Source organism: Anarrhichthys ocellatus, unplaced genomic scaffold, assembly GCF_004355925.1.
Source record: "Anarrhichthys ocellatus isolate YVR2014 unplaced genomic scaffold, GSC_Weel_1.0 scaffold185, whole genome shotgun sequence".
Taxonomy (NCBI): domain Eukaryota; kingdom Metazoa; phylum Chordata; class Actinopteri; order Perciformes; family Anarhichadidae; genus Anarrhichthys; species Anarrhichthys ocellatus.
In genome coordinates, this window is record NW_022280215.1 from 202,282 (window position 1) to 217,278 (window position 14,997).

The following is a 14,997-nucleotide window of genomic DNA, read 5'->3' on the forward strand; positions in this document are numbered from 1 at the left end:
TCTCAGGACACAGGAGCTGCTGCTCTCCTGCTGCCTCCATCTGTTACTGAGGTTGTGTTCTTGAGACTTTAGTGTTTTAAAGGGTTAATTCGGATTCACTGCTTTAGTGATGGAGTCTGGTGTCTTTGAAAAACACATACTGTGTTGTATTGTTCTGTGTCCATCTCTTCACTCCTGCTCTGGGTTCCTTCGCTCTGCGTTGAAAGAGGTCCTTTAAGTGGACGTAGGAGACGTTTTGTTTTTGACATGTTTCTTGTTTCAGATCACCAGAGGAGACGATCGGGCAGCAGAGAGCGGAGAGTAACCATCTCCACCTCAGCGGAGCCTCCGATGCCCGAGTACCTGCCCACACCCATCGGCCAGCAACCGAGAGGAACCAATCAGACGGTGAGACGACTCGCGTTATAGTTAATCTGTTGAGAAGTCAGGGAACCAATCAATACCTGGAAAAGGTCGATAGGTCACTTTGAACTGTCAGTTCGTTATTATATCAATATTTCCCAAACATGTTATTGAATTTACATTTTATTTACTACTTTTATTAATTATCTTTTTGGTTTGAGTATATTCACTCTTGTTTTTTCTTCCTTAATCTTTACCATTTTTTGTCCTTTATTTGGGATCAAAACAAATATATATAAATATATGAAATAATATCTGAAATATTATTTCATCTATTTATATGAAATAATATTATAGATATATTATATTTGAGATAAAAGTGAACAGATAAATAAACTAATTTAAACGAATGAATACCGTTGCAGGGGAATATAAATGTTCCTCACGAGTTTCCTCAAATTTAATTTCATATTTCAAAGACTTCCTGAATGACGTCATAGCTCTAGATATGACGTCTTGCTCTGGACATGATGTCTGCTGGTTTAAAGTGACTGCGAGGAGCTTTCTCTAAAGGGACTCTGGTGCTCCGAAACAATACCGCTTTCGTCCACAGGGGCCGCCAGAATCAACACTAAGTGAAAGTTCCTCACAGCAGCTGCGCTCAGTATTTCAGAAAGAGTATTTTGTTTTGATATTTGTGGCAGTTGAAGGTGGAAAGCATTAAGAGGAGACGTTGAGCTTGAAATCCTCCGTTTAATCCTTTATATCGTCTCAAATATTCGTTTTTCAAGTTTTTTTGTATGATTATTTTTAATGCAAACATTACATTACAGTCATTTTCTTTTTAAATGTCATTTTGAAGTAAAATTGCAGATTTTTCTGTCCTCCAAGCAGCCGGAGAGGCTTGTTAGAGATGCATCGACACAGTTAGCACAAACACAGGTAACGTGATGCGTTTCTGTGTCCAGCCCCCAATTTATCATGTTTCATCACCGCCAGAGTAAATGTTGCATAAATCATCTCAGATAAGTTCACCCCGGTGTTATTGTCTCTTCTCTTTTGTCCGTGTGTCTGTTTATGTTAAATATCTCCATGTTCATTCGGTTTTTGTTGTTTTGTTTATTCCCTGGACTTCAGTTTGAATCCACCCACTCCTCCTCCAATACCGAATGTTGCCGCTTCTCTCCCTGGAGCAGAAAGGTAGTGGTCCCTCCCTCCCTCCCTCCCTCCCTCCTTCCTCCCTCCCTCCCTCCTCCCTTCCTCCCTTCCTCCCTCTCACACTTTATGAACCCCTCCTTCTTTGTTTGACTCCTCACTAATTTGCATAAACAGGTCTCTTTTGAAATGCATGCTCCTCTCAGAAAACGGGAGGTTCACGTGAAACTGAATCACGTTACGTCACGTGAAGCTCCGGGAGTGTGTGTGTGTGTGTGTGTGTGTGTGTGTGTGTGTGAGGGCCACAGCAGCCAAGAGGTCTAATGATAGGGGATCGACTTCCAGGAGCTTGCTCCCGTTATTACCCATGATCCCTCTGCGGTTTCCTTGCTTGCACCGATCTCTTAAGAGATCTAAGTTTTTTGTTGATGCCCGCTGTGAAGGCAATCACTGCCACTCGTTTCCTTTCCTTCATCCTTTCTGCTCTTGAAACAAGTCAGCTGTAAGTGTTTCCTTTTTCTTTTGCTGTTTGGGAGAAGTTTCCAGGGAAACCAGTTTCTTTTGTGGCCTTTAGTTTTGGTGTCAGGGTCTCATTGGTCTGCTGGGAACAGAGAGCACAAAAGGCTGCAGAGCTGGGTTTTAAATGTGTGGGGGGGCGGGAGGGGGGGGGGGGGGGGGGGGGGTGGAGAGGTGGTGGGAACCAGTTCAGCCTGAGAATCACTCCCAGTTTCACATGTGCCTCTCTGTAGGAACCTCAAGGTAAGAGCTGAAGAACAGACTTCATAGACTCATGGGTGGAGGGTTTAGGTCTGATGGAGGATCAGAGGACGTATTCGTCTTTAATGTCGCTTCAGGTGTCACAGGTTTTCGGAGCTCCTCGTCCTCAGAGCAGCATGTTGTGACTGGAAATGTTTGTCTCGTTGTCTCTTTTTCCTCACAGTGAGTATTGATCACGACACGCGCTGGAAAACCTTTTTTATTTGGTCTGAAGCTCGGATGCAGTCGGTGATGGGAACTTTTTTTTTTGCGTTCTTTTAATGTGCTTTTCCATTTTCCGTCTCTCTCTAAAGCATGCTTTTTATCTTTTTATTTCCAATAACTCCAAAGTGAAACTCAGCTTCTTGAGGAGCTTGTGTATTGATTTGCCTCCTCAGCAGATTAATAAAACATAATTAAAAACACAGATCTTCTCTCTGAAGCTGAGTTTCCTCATGTAACGCCGCCTCACCCTCTAACAAGCTAACCGTGCTAAACATCCATCTGTTGCAGGCCGCGCCCTCTGACCCCGACACCGACGAGGTGGCCCTGGGTCACCGGCCCAAGTTCCCCGTCCCTAACACCCCCACCACCCTGGACAAGCAGACTAACTGGTCCAGAGCGCTGCCGCTTCCCACCCCAGAGGAACGAATGAAAACCAGTTCCCAAGTCATCAACTCCTGTGTCATCCCCATTAATGTGACCGGTAAATCCAAAGCACTCTGTTTTATTCGATCTGTTTACTGTGACGTCTCCGTTAGCTCTTCTGAAAGGAGACAGTTTAGACATTTTGGGAAATACATTTGCTTCATTTTCTGGATGAGAAGATTGGTACCACTCTCATGTCATGTCTGCTAAATATGAGCCAGGAGATGGTTAGCTTAGCTTAGCATAAGCTTTACACACTACAACTGACAAAAGCAACAAAACGGCCAAGCGTTGCTAGCAACGTTGTCGGCGAGTCACGGTTGAAGTGTTGCTCAAGAGCTCGTTGACATAGTTGTGTTGTTCAACAGCACTAAGCACTGGTGATTTTATTTATGCTAAGCTAAGTTTAGCCTATCGGTTCCTGGCTTTATAATAATAATAATAATACATTTTATTTATATAGCGCTTTTCATAAAACTCAAAGACACTTTACATTAAAATCATCATATATAAAAGCAATACACTAAAAACATGAAATACACAATAGTGGTCACACATTAAAAGCAGTTTTGAACAGGTGGGTTTTGATCTGAGATTTGAATGTGGAGAGGTCAGTGCAGTCTCGGATGTGTTTGGGGAGAGAGTTCCAGAGGGAGGGGGCAGATATGGAGAAGGCTCTGTCACCCCATGTCCGGTGCCTGGTCCTGAGTGGAAGAGACAGGAGGTTGGCATCAGAGGAGCGGAGCTCCTTTAGTTGTGAGTCGTGGTCTGAATCTTCTCATCTAACTGTTGGCAGGAAAATAAATAACCACATTTTCCCAAAATGCCTAACTATACTTTTTTTAAATTATGACTCTGATTTCAACTGGTTCAGCCCAGTGACCCAAGATCAAGATATAACATGTTAATTAATGAGCTTTAGAGGTGCTGGTCAGAGCCAGGCTGGCTGTTTCCCTCTGTTTCCAGCATTTATGCTAAGCTAAGCTAACCGTCATCTTGCTATTGCTCCATATTAAGAGAGAGGTATCGATCTAACAAGCTAACTCTTAGCAAGAACGCTAACGAGCTTGTTTCCCAAAAAATGTCAAACCATTCTTTTAACATTTCACCCTTAAAATGAGCGTCTGTGTATCAGTTACTGTCCACGTTCATTTAAATCAAATCTCAGGAGGCGCAATATTTGTTTCAAGACAAAGTGTGTATTAAATTAATGAAATCAAATATTGTGGCGCTGCAGAGACGCCCTGGTCTGCAGACTTAAGGTTCAAATCCCTGCAAAAATCACACCAAACTCCGTCTAAACATCTGCCCTGATTTGCAGGAATTTTTTTTTGAAATTCTGCTTCTACTCATAATAACCTTCAAGATCATCAACGTCGCCAAGTCATGCTTTGTGCCCCCCCCCCCCCGTTAACTTTCTCTCCCTCGTGCTCCAGCGCTTTGTGCCGCTGACGCTGCGACACGAATGCCAATTAGTTCTGTCCGAACTAGTGAAAAGGGCCAAGCTGTAACTTACTCTCACTGAGTCCAAAGAAGAGCTGTACGTCTCCAAGGCTGGCCGAGTCAGACACAGTCGGGGGGGGGGGGTATAAAATGCACATCGTAAGCAAAGTGCAGCCATTGCTATGGTGCTGAAAAGGCCTGACTTGCTGTCACATGATCATCATAACGGAGGGGGAGGGAGGAGGAAGCACAAAAAGTTGCATTTTGTTTTATGTTTTCATAGTTCAGACGTAACATCAAGTAGTTAAAAGACTCCAGCGTCCTCCACTCCCGGCTGCTGTTTCTGCAGAACATCGTCTACTTTAGAGTTACAGTTGAGAGTTAAAAGAAGGAGTCGCAGCTCATCAAAGATTCCTCAGACGTCCCGTCTCTGCTTGCAGGCGTCGGCTTCGACAGAGATGCCAGTGTGCGCTGCTCGCTCGTGCACTCGCAGTCTGTGCTTCAGAGGAGGAGGAAGCTGAGGAGGAGGAGGACCGTCGCCGGCGTTCCACGACAGGTGCAGCGAGATCTGGGTATGTAACTCCTCACGGGAACAAAGATGTTTCACAAGTTTTAATTCACAGCTGCTGCTGTTAACAGAAAATATATCAAAGTATGTTATTTATGTGTTAATGTTGAACTGAAACAAAAAGCTTCTCAATCACACGTTCGTCATTGTAGAGATAATTATGATGATTTGAAAACAAAGAGGTTCATTGCTGTGGGTTTTATTTTGTGTTCTTCTGCTGTAGAAGACGAGCAGAACGATGGTCTTTAACGTACATCTACATAAATATGAGAGACGTCGACTAGTGAGGCATCTTTTCAGCGTTATTTTTAGGGCATTTCATGCTTTTATTAGCCAAACGACAGAAGAGAGAGATGACAGGACATGAGAGGAGGGAGAGATGAGGAAGGACATGAAACAAAAGTTCTCTCTCTTTATCTGGCAATGTGGTCGACACTTAAATACAGAAATACAAGTTATGGAACTCTGTGTAAGATGATATGAGATATGATAAGAGATGAGAGATACGATGAGCGATAAAATAAGAAATGAGATGAGATAAGAGATGAGATAGAACTTTCTAAATTCTTATTCAAGAGTTTGATTAAATATCACAACAGAAGAATAACAAAAAACAATAGAATAAAAATACAAACATTTAGCAATAGAGTAGTAAATATAATCCTAACACCAGTGTAAAATAGAATAGCAATAAGAGGTAGGTAAATATAGTAATAAAAAAACAAAAGATTTAAACTAATATATATGATATGAAATAAATGAATACTAAATTAATTTTGCACATCTGTCTCCTCCCAGACTCGGATGACTCTCCTGGTTCCAGAGAGCGGACGGTGATCGTTCACAGTCCGGACGTCACTCCTTCCACCGACGAGCTGGACGCCCGCCTCGGCACCAGAGACTCCGGCTGCCAGACCGAAGACTTTTTGATCTCAGGAGCTCCGTCTCGGAGAAGGATCCGGTCCCAGAGAGGCCAGGCCGTCTCCCACTCTGCGGGCAACATCCTTTTCCTGTCGGACGACGGCGACGCCATGTTCTCCGCCTCTGTCGACGCACGCCTGCGCTCCCGGAGTCTGCCCAGAGACGGGAGCCGGATGATGGACGACGGGCACAGCGACGACGACGAGGAGCTCTCCCCCTTCGACGCTGAGGACTTCCTTCCCCGACCCGGGGAGCTGAACCTGAAGGACGGAGAGGAGAGCGTGGATGACCGTGTCGCGTCCGACCGCCAGATGGGCCTGAAGTACAAGCAGCTCTCGGAGAGTCCGGAGCGCAGCTGGATGGAGAGGACCAGGTCCCGGCTGCCCAGGAAGGCCGACATGGGCAGCTGCGAGATCTCGTCCAGCTCGGACACCTTCAGCAGCCCCGTCCGTTCCGTCTCCGCTGCGGGAGTCCAGCTGGACCACAAGGAGGACCACCAGTCCTCGAGCGGGAACTGGAGTGGGAGCAGCTCCACCTGCCCCTCGCAGACCTCGGAGACGATCCCCCCGGCGGCCTCCCCGCCGCTGACGGGCTCCTCGCACTGCGATTCCGAGCTCTCGCTGAACGCCGCCGCTCACAGCCAAGACGACCACGCCGGCTTCCTGCTGGACCACTACCACGGTCTCAGGACCCAGCGGGCGGGCTCCTTCTCCTCCACGGCTATGGACATATTAGAGGAGGCCGGGGTCAGCGCTCCCATGGAGGTGGAGTGGAGTTACCCCGACGCGGAGACTCTGCGCCCTCGGGACTTCAGCCCCGACCCCAGCCGCGAGGTGGAGAGCAGCCTGGGCTGCCCCAGCTTCACCAGTATGGCCACATGCGAGAGCAGCCTCTCCGACAAGCCGCCGTCGGAGAAGGCGGACACCGTGTCTCACTACTCTGTGGACACAGAGGGTTACTACACCTCAATGCACTTTGACTGCGGCATCAACGGAAGCAGGAGCTTCTCTTACGGCTGTGCGGCACCCGGCTCCGAGTCGGACTTCGACGGTCACATGACTCTGGGGAGGCGCTGCCTCTCTTTGAGAAAACCAAAGGCGAAGCCGAGTCCGCCGAAGAGGAGCTCCTCCCTGAGAAAGATATGCAGCGAGGGACACATCCCTGACAACAAAGAACCAAAGATGTCTTCCAAGGAGAGGAAACTGCAGCTGGTTTTGTCCAATTCCTCGCTCGTCAGGGAGCCTCTGGTGGTCTGGGGTTTCGAGGGCTCGGCCAATCTGACCGACTTAGGGGTCTTCAGCGCCACGGATTCGCATTCGTTTAAGGACGAGGGCGTCGTGCAGTCGGACTACGCCGATCTGTGGCTCCTGAACGATTTAAAATCCAGCGATCCTTACCGGTCTCTGTCGAACTCCAGCACGGCAACGGGTACAACCGTCATCGAGTGCGTCAAGTCGCAGGAGAGCTCCGAGTCTCAGACGTCGCAGCCCGGCTCCAGAGCCACCACCCCTTCCCTCCCGTCGTCGGAGGGAGACTTCAAGCTGACGTCTCCGGAGAAGCTGGCGGGCCTGACCAGCCCGTCCAGTGGATACTCCAGCCAGTCGGAGACCCCGACCTCGTCGTTCCCCTCCGTCTCCGCCGCCTTCTTCCCAGGACCGCTGTCGCCGTCCAGCGGCAAGAGGAAGCCCAAAGTCCCCGAGAGGAAGTCGTCTCTTACGACGCAGTCGCTGCAGTCGCTCCCCTCCTCGAGGAGGGACCTGGAGCTGCCCATAATCCCTCCCTCCCACCTCGACTTAAGTGCCCTTCATGGCGTCGAAGACAAGTCCTCGGCGTACAGGACCCAGATTCAAATCCTTCCCCAAAATAAACACAAACCCGCCCATCCCATGTTCATCACACCCACAGCTCTGATCTCAGTCCAGCTCCGATCCATCGGTACGGAAGTCAAAGGACGCCACAAGGACGAAACCACGTCCACATGTCCCGCTGAGAACTCAACCAACACACTTCTCTGCAGTACGTCCGCGGAGCTCAGGAGCCCTTCGCGTCTACATTGCCCGCCCTCCGAGGGGTCGTGTGAATCCTTGTTTACCTCAAACGAAGAGCTCGCGGACAGAGAGTGTCGGAGTGAGACAAGGAGTGCGATGGGCCGAGAGGAGGAGGCGTTCAGACCGCTGCCGGTGGACGGATATGAAGGAGAGACATGCAGAGAGTCGGCAGAAACACCTGAGGCTTTACAGCTGCATAGACGTGAAGAAGAAGATGAAGAAGAAGAAGAAGAAGAAGAAGAAGAAGAAGAAGCAGCTCTCTCTGTGCTGCACAGTTCAGCCAACGTACCTGATGAAGTGCCTGCTGCCGGCGGCCAATTGGAGGCGTCGGAAGGGAGTCCAATCGGCGATGAAGGTAGCAGAGAGGAGGAGTTTGAGTCGCCAGGTGCTTCAGACCACAATGCCTCTCAGGACGGCCAGGAGGAGCCTGAGGATCGCTTCAGTAGAGGTACATTATCTATCACTGATGATTTTAATGATACTACTTACCGATTCAGTTGCTTATTGATGCTCTTATTGGTTCTTTTTGATTATTTTGTGAGGAAAAAAAGGCAATTAATTAAGAAAAGAATCCACATTTCTTTATTATTCTGTATGTAACCAAATAGTCTTTCTTGAAATAGCTATACAAGAAGTTCTAAAATCTTTCAAACACATTATCATCTAAACAATGATCTCAGTGATTATCTCTCATTGATCCTGTTCTTCTGATCAAACTCTGTATGACATCACTACCGTATGACATCACTACCATTACCTGACGGCTGCTCCACAAACAGACTGATGTTCTGCTTGTTGGTCACATGTTGTGATGAACTTACTTGTGAGGGTTTTATTGTGTTTGAGACGACCAGAGTTCTCCGCATCTACTGGAGTCAAATGTAGCCTCACTTTGGATCTTTTTCAAATATAATCAACGTGGTTTTGTTTAAATAACCAAATCAAAACCATTTTCCTCTCAGTGAATCGGCTTGTTATTGATAACCACAGATTTTGTAAGTTCAGTAGATCAACCTGGTGTCTGCTGCCTCCTAACAGGGGTCACATGGGGTCACATGATGAATCTGGAAGAAATTTCTGCAACACAAAAATTGCATATTTTTCCTCACTATCGTATATTAATACACAGAGTTTGCTGTGTATTTAAATGTTTATTTTATGAACAGACTCCAGTGAAAACACAGCGTCTCCTCTGATTGACGAGTCCCGGCCCGAGGACGAAGCTGTGTTTCTGTCCCCCACCAAGGCTCGGACCACCGAGGATCTGTTCGCTATGATTCACAGGTAGGTTAGTTTGGTTATCGGCCTCTTTTGTCCCAACAGTCTACAGAGAGTCTTATTTTGGATTTCTCTTTCGTTTTCAGGTCCAAAAGGAAAGTGTTGGGCAGGAAGGATTCCACGGAGCTGAACGCGAGGAACTGCCTCGGTGCTGCATCGGGGAACTCGCCGCCTGGCAGCACTGGGAGCTCCCCAGTCTCGCTGGTGTCTCCATCCTCCCCCGCCGTCGCCGCTGCCGTGACCCCGCCGGGCCTGCACAGAGTCTCTGGACCCATCTACAGGAGCGCCAAGAAGTCCAGCACCTCCAACGAGGAGTTCAAACTGCTGCTGCTGAAGAAGGGCAGCCGCTCCGAGTCAAGCTACCGCATGTCAGCGACGGAGATCCTCAAAAGTCCCGTTGCTCCTAAATCTGCATCAGACTCCCTGATAGAGTCGCCCAGACGGACCGAAGAGCCCGACTCTCCCTTACAGCAGCAGTCAGGACCAGAACATCTCTCCAGCCCGTACCCCAAAGCCAACGCAGAGGGCTTCTCCCCGAAATCCTTCCCCACATCCGCTGCCTCCAGGCAGGGCCGCCCAAGAATCCCGCCGCCCGCCAACAGCAGCCGATACGGCGCCCGCGGCAGACTGTACTCGGTGCCCATGCAGGCGATCTCCGAAGGCGAGGCGGAGAACTCGGACGGGAGTCCTCACGACGACCGCTCGTCTCAGGGCTCCACGTAGAAAAACAAGAGAGTCCAGAGGTATGACATTTTGTTAGTTTACAGTAAAAACAACAACAACAAATGGACCAGAATGACTTCTAATATATATTTAAATAACAGTTTGTTTCAAAAATAATTATAATTTGACTAATTGTGGCTGAGTTTTTATAGATGTTTCCTTTTTGGTTATTCTGTGGAATACTTTAAAACTATTTTATACACCGTTTGTCTAAAGATTACCCTCATGATATGAACACTTGCCATTAAGGTAACTTGGATTAATTTGCAGCTACTTTCTGTAGAAAAAACATGATTGATGAATACGAATGATGAGCAAAACATTATTCTGCAGAACAAAAAACACGCTTACGTCAAAGTCCTGCATGGGTCTAATAATACAATAAGTTGGCTAGGCAGCACGTTTTAATCATTTTGAGCCATTTCATACATGTGATTCTAAGATGATGTATTTTACAAAGAACGTAATTTCAGAAATACAATTTAAATGAATATTTTTCATGAAATTGAGCAGCACATGTTCACATTTTTAGGCAGGAAATTTAAATAATGGATGAAGCATTAATTCAAATATTTACTCATTCAGCGGCTGGCTACTTAGCTAGCTAGCTTGCTAATTCCACCATGATGTCATGCTACAGCTCCAGAACATAAAAATGAACTGCTGAGTTTGGTCTACGTTACTTTAAAATGTAGCTGGAAGTAATTTTATTTAACTTACCGTTCATGGTAGCCATTACCCTTTCAATTAGCTAGTGCTAATGCTAATCACTAGCATGCAGACTATTGCTGTAAAGGGTGTGTTATTGTGACAAAACACAGTATTCACAGTACTCTTATTAACATTCGTGAATTTGAGTTTACATGCAAGGCAAGAACGTATATGTGTATGCTAGCAGCTAGCACTAGTACTAGCTATGTGTTTGCTAGCAGCTAGCAGCACTAGTACTAGCTATGTGTTTGCTAGCGATTAGCACTAGTACTAGCTATGTGTTTGCTAGCGATTAGCACTAGTACTAGCTATGTGTTTGCTAGCGATTAGCACTAGTACTAGCTATGTGTATGCGACCCGATGCAGGACTCTGGCTTACATGGTTCTAAAAAACTATTATTTAGTTAGTTTATGGCACATTAGCTCGAGCCTTCCTTCAGTCCTGCTACAGTATATGATGTTCAATCTGCTATCACAGTCTGAGAGTTTTCTTGTACAACTAGAAGAAATATATTGGATGTATACCTGTATGTATTCTGTGAATACCTATGCAATTAGACACACACAATTTTACAAATCACAATTTTACAAATCATTTTGAATCAAAGATAACTCACTATTACGAAACTTTTAAATAATTCTCATGCAATAAGACGAGTAATTAAAGGTGACACAGGAAGCACTAACTTGACAATCTTAGGAGACGAGGAGGCGGCAAGGTGTGACATGGGAGATGAAAAAGTGATTAAAAAAGTCAGAGGTGGTGAAACATGAGAGCTGTAGAAGAACAAGGAGGTCATGTGTGTTTATTTCAATGGTCATTTCTGGGTGGCTGACTCGGTGTGTTTATGAATTGTTGAAAAGAGGTGAGTGGAAAGTGTTCAGGAGGATCAAAAATGCCTTATTTTACTCTCAGCAAGAGAAGGTAAGTGACGAAGCAGCTCGGGGCCTCAAGCAAGTGTTTTCGTGAGATTTTTCGGGGTTTTTATAGAGGACGTCGGTTTAAATATGGAACCAGGTTTTCATCTGTGATGAAACAGAAGGAAGTTCTGGATTAGAGACGTGGCATTTGTTGCTTTAATCGTACCAAAATGCTCGTCTGGTTTTATTCCCCATCAAAAATACAACCGGCCCTGGTTTCTGTGTCGCAACAATCTAAATATATTTATTTTTATAACTGACGCAGAAAATCCCCTATTTTTGTTGGATAAACTTAAATCTTTAGATGCAATGAAATGCTGGTATTATTAATAAAGTATTTTATTCAGATAGTTATTTTGTTTATAAGAGACACATTTTAAATCAGACACTGGTTGCAGAGACAAATAGGAATAATACGGAAGCCAAGAACGATTCTGCTAGCAATTTCTTTATTTTTTTGTTTATTTTTATTTTAATTCTTTAGATCACAAGTTAATTTTACCGTTCTCAAGAAAACAAACTTTGTTAAAACAAAAGGTTGCCAATAGCATAGATGACTGAGGTCAATCAGCTGACACTAAAAAGTACATTATAAAAAGATTATATATATTAAATATAAAGTCTCTATATACAGCCGACTGTATGGAGCTGACAGCTAGCTACACACTTAGCGAAGTTAGCGAAAGGATACGTGTGGGACTACTCCAGGTTTTCAAAATATGTTGTTCACAAAGGATACAAACAAAACACATATATGGAAATGTTATCAGAGATCAAAGTGACGACTTGACTGCATTCATTTGTGCATGCTAGCATAGCATTATCAGTTATAAGAGGAAACAACATAACTAACTAACTAGCACCGCACTTCTCGGCTTCCGTATAAAGCTGCTCATTAATGTCATTAAAAGATGGAATTAACAGTCATAAGCTACAAGTGAGGTTTTAGTTGTTAACCTGACACTCTTTATTTTGTCCCACACATTCACAGTAATATTATCAGTATATGATGTTTATTGCAGTGATGGTACTCAATCATTATGCAGATGATGACAGAGTCTATGTAGCCATATTGCCTTATAGGCACACTGTAAATATGAACTTCATTTTGGCCTTAATGACACTCCATACTAATGCCATATAACAGGGTACACAAGATGTCTGTGAACCTTCATTCCAACCCTTTTTCTTTCTTTTTTTGCACTGATAAAGTGATGTTTGTGAAGATGCATCTGTCTCTTGCTGTACCTGCAGATATTTATAGACGTTTTACACAAAGCTGTTTTAATAATATCCACACAATGAGAACGCTATAGTGTCGTAAGGTGAGAACGTGCACACGTATAGCGGAATCAAACTGTTCGCCTCCTCTCATTTACTTGACTGAAACAAAACCAACACTCGAGAAGAATCACTTCTGGATCACTTCTGGTACTCGATGCATTTCATTTCAGATTTCTGATCAACTGACTGACTTCAGATCTGTTTGGTATCAGCTTTGTATTTTTTTTTTTGTACAAACTTGTAAATACAATAACTTTTGGAATTGTCACAAAGGTTGAATTGTTTCTTATGTAAAAAAAAAAGAAAAAAAAAAAAGAAAGATGTTTTCAAAGTTTACATTGATTTCCAACCTTTGTATATTTTTGAGCTGTGGAACACTTCGTCTTGTATTTATTTTTTAGTAAGCATTGTGGGAATCCCATAGAATCCTATCCAAGCCAACAGCGAGCAGGAGAGGTTAGCAAATGTGTATAAAAAGATGAATAAATGTGACTGCCTTGAAAATTACTCTTTGCCTCAGTTGTTCTTTTTATAAGGTGTTTTTAGTAAGTACGTGAGGATAAAATGTCATGATTTACTGCAACAGAAGATATTTGGCTGAAAGTATCTAAATACTTGACTTAGTGTATCATTTCATGTCGTTTTATTTATTTGGAGTTACTAGTTACTTTCCATGTTAAGATTTTACATAAAAATATATATTATAACTGTATATAATAGGATGTAATGTTATTGATCAAACTACCCAGCAGAATATAAAATAGTAAAAAATGAGCTCCATCTCAGCCAGCTTCAACAGTGAAATGTGACCAACACCTTGATGCATAATAATCTAATATTATAAAATATTATACAACATTATAACGGGGCATTTGTCCACAGTGAGTACTTTCACTTGTTGTACTCTAAGTATATTTTGAAGATAATACTTGCATCCTTAAAGAGGATTTTTACTGCTAGTCTTTTCCTTGTATTCAATTATTTTTACAGTGTAGTGTTGCTACCTTTACTTTTATTGCATTTAGAGAGACCTTGAGCAAAAACTGGAAAATAATATTAATAGGTAAGGTTTTCTGTTGTTTCAATTTATGTTCTGGAAATATATGAATATATTTCATAAGAGAATGCTTCATTTGCATATTTAAACATGCATTTTTAGAAATCTTTATACAAAACATAATAGTCTTGATCTAAGTAATTAACTAAGGAAGTTTAGTGTTGATATCTACTAGTTATTCACCTGTAGTGTCTCAATGTATCCAGATTGTAGCAACAAATAAATACCTTCAGGTTTTTTTAGCAATATTGTGGATCACAGACGGTCACTGATTTAAGATGAGCGGTGGAGTGTCCCTCAGACGTATCCACAGGAGGATGCTGGGTAATTTAATGAAAATTGGCTGTAAATTAAAATCAGGCCTCTTTGTGTGCCGGCTAGAGAAATAACTGAGATCTGAGCCTGTTTCCTCTCTTCTACACAACAGACTCCAGGCTCAGCTGTTATCAACACTCATTTCCAGCTCCGCAGTGAATTCTCTTTGTTGCTCTGGCGAATGTCAGACGGACAAAAAAACGCCTTGTTCTGAGTCGCTGCGTGTCGACTGAGCTGAGAGAAAAGAAGGTAAACAAAGCCGTGGACTGTTTGGAAGAGGGCACCCATAGAGGGGCAACAGGGACCCTGAACCCCGACCTCGATTCACATCGCAGACAGGAAGGTTTGAACATGAGTGGTGCAGAAGTATTCCTGATCTCAAGAGAATGAAATGGTCTGTAAACATGATGGATTGTCCTACAAGCTTTGATGATCAGTGTTTGTCTTTGCGTTGTACAGCCGTCTCTGTCCTTTAAAGACGGGACAATAGATATTTTATCGGCCTTAAAAGCAAACATGACTTCTATCATTGTCTGTTTTTGATGAACATGAGAAGCACACAAAGCTTCTCGAGGGACTGTGTGAAGTCCATCATATGGGGAGTCAGAAAAAGAGCGAGAGGGAGGGAGGGAAGAGTGATTGTTATTTCTGCTGAAGGGAGGGTGAGAGCATTTTCTTCTTTTCTTAACCATATAATAACCATTTGTCCTAAATGTGTTTTACCATTTGCAGATGATGCAGATCTTTATGAGCCAGGCGGCAACCTCTGATTCTGAGACGTGAAGTGTCTTAAAGCTGCATTCTCTCTAGTGTCCACCAGGGGGCGA

General features: G+C 44.2%; 1 protein-coding gene across 3 annotated transcripts; it reads left to right on the forward strand.

Annotated features, from left to right (window-relative positions):
- The first annotated feature begins 59 nt into the window (after positions 1–59).
- Positions 60–13,305, forward strand: nhsa (Nance-Horan syndrome a (congenital cataracts and dental anomalies)). Of its 3 annotated transcripts, XM_031878526.1 has the most exons (7): positions 60–387; positions 1,480–1,542; positions 2,767–2,959; positions 4,785–4,916; positions 5,711–8,329; positions 9,048–9,165; positions 9,246–13,305. In XM_031878526.1, the coding sequence occupies exons 1-7, from the start codon at positions 247–249 to the stop codon at positions 9,880–9,882; spliced, it is 3,903 nt and encodes a 1,300-aa protein (XP_031734386.1). In that variant the 5' UTR covers positions 60–246; the 3' UTR covers positions 9,883–13,305. The 3 variants fall into 3 exon arrangements, with proteins under 3 accessions (XP_031734386.1, XP_031734387.1, XP_031734388.1); XM_031878527.1 differs by lacking the exons at positions 60–387; positions 1,480–1,542 and adding an exon at positions 2,189–2,256; XM_031878528.1 differs by lacking the exons at positions 60–387; positions 1,480–1,542; positions 2,767–2,959 and adding an exon at positions 2,197–2,436.
- Positions 13,306–14,997: the final 1,692 nt, after the last annotated feature.

What these genes read in the sequence shown, in the direction of transcription:
- nhsa (XM_031878526.1), top strand. Translation starts at nt 247, where the DNA reads ATGTTTCTTGTTTCAGATCACCAGAGGAGACGATCGGGCAGCAGAGAG. An exon ending in TCTCTCCCTGGAGCAGAAAG is followed by an intron (nt 1,543 to 2,766) that starts GTAGTGGTCCCT and finishes CATCTGTTGCAG; the next exon opens with GCCGCGCCCTCTGACCCCGA. An exon ending in CTGTTCGCTATGATTCACAG is followed by an intron (nt 9,166 to 9,245) that starts GTAGGTTAGTTT and finishes TTTCGTTTTCAG; the next exon opens with GTCCAAAAGGAAAGTGTTGG.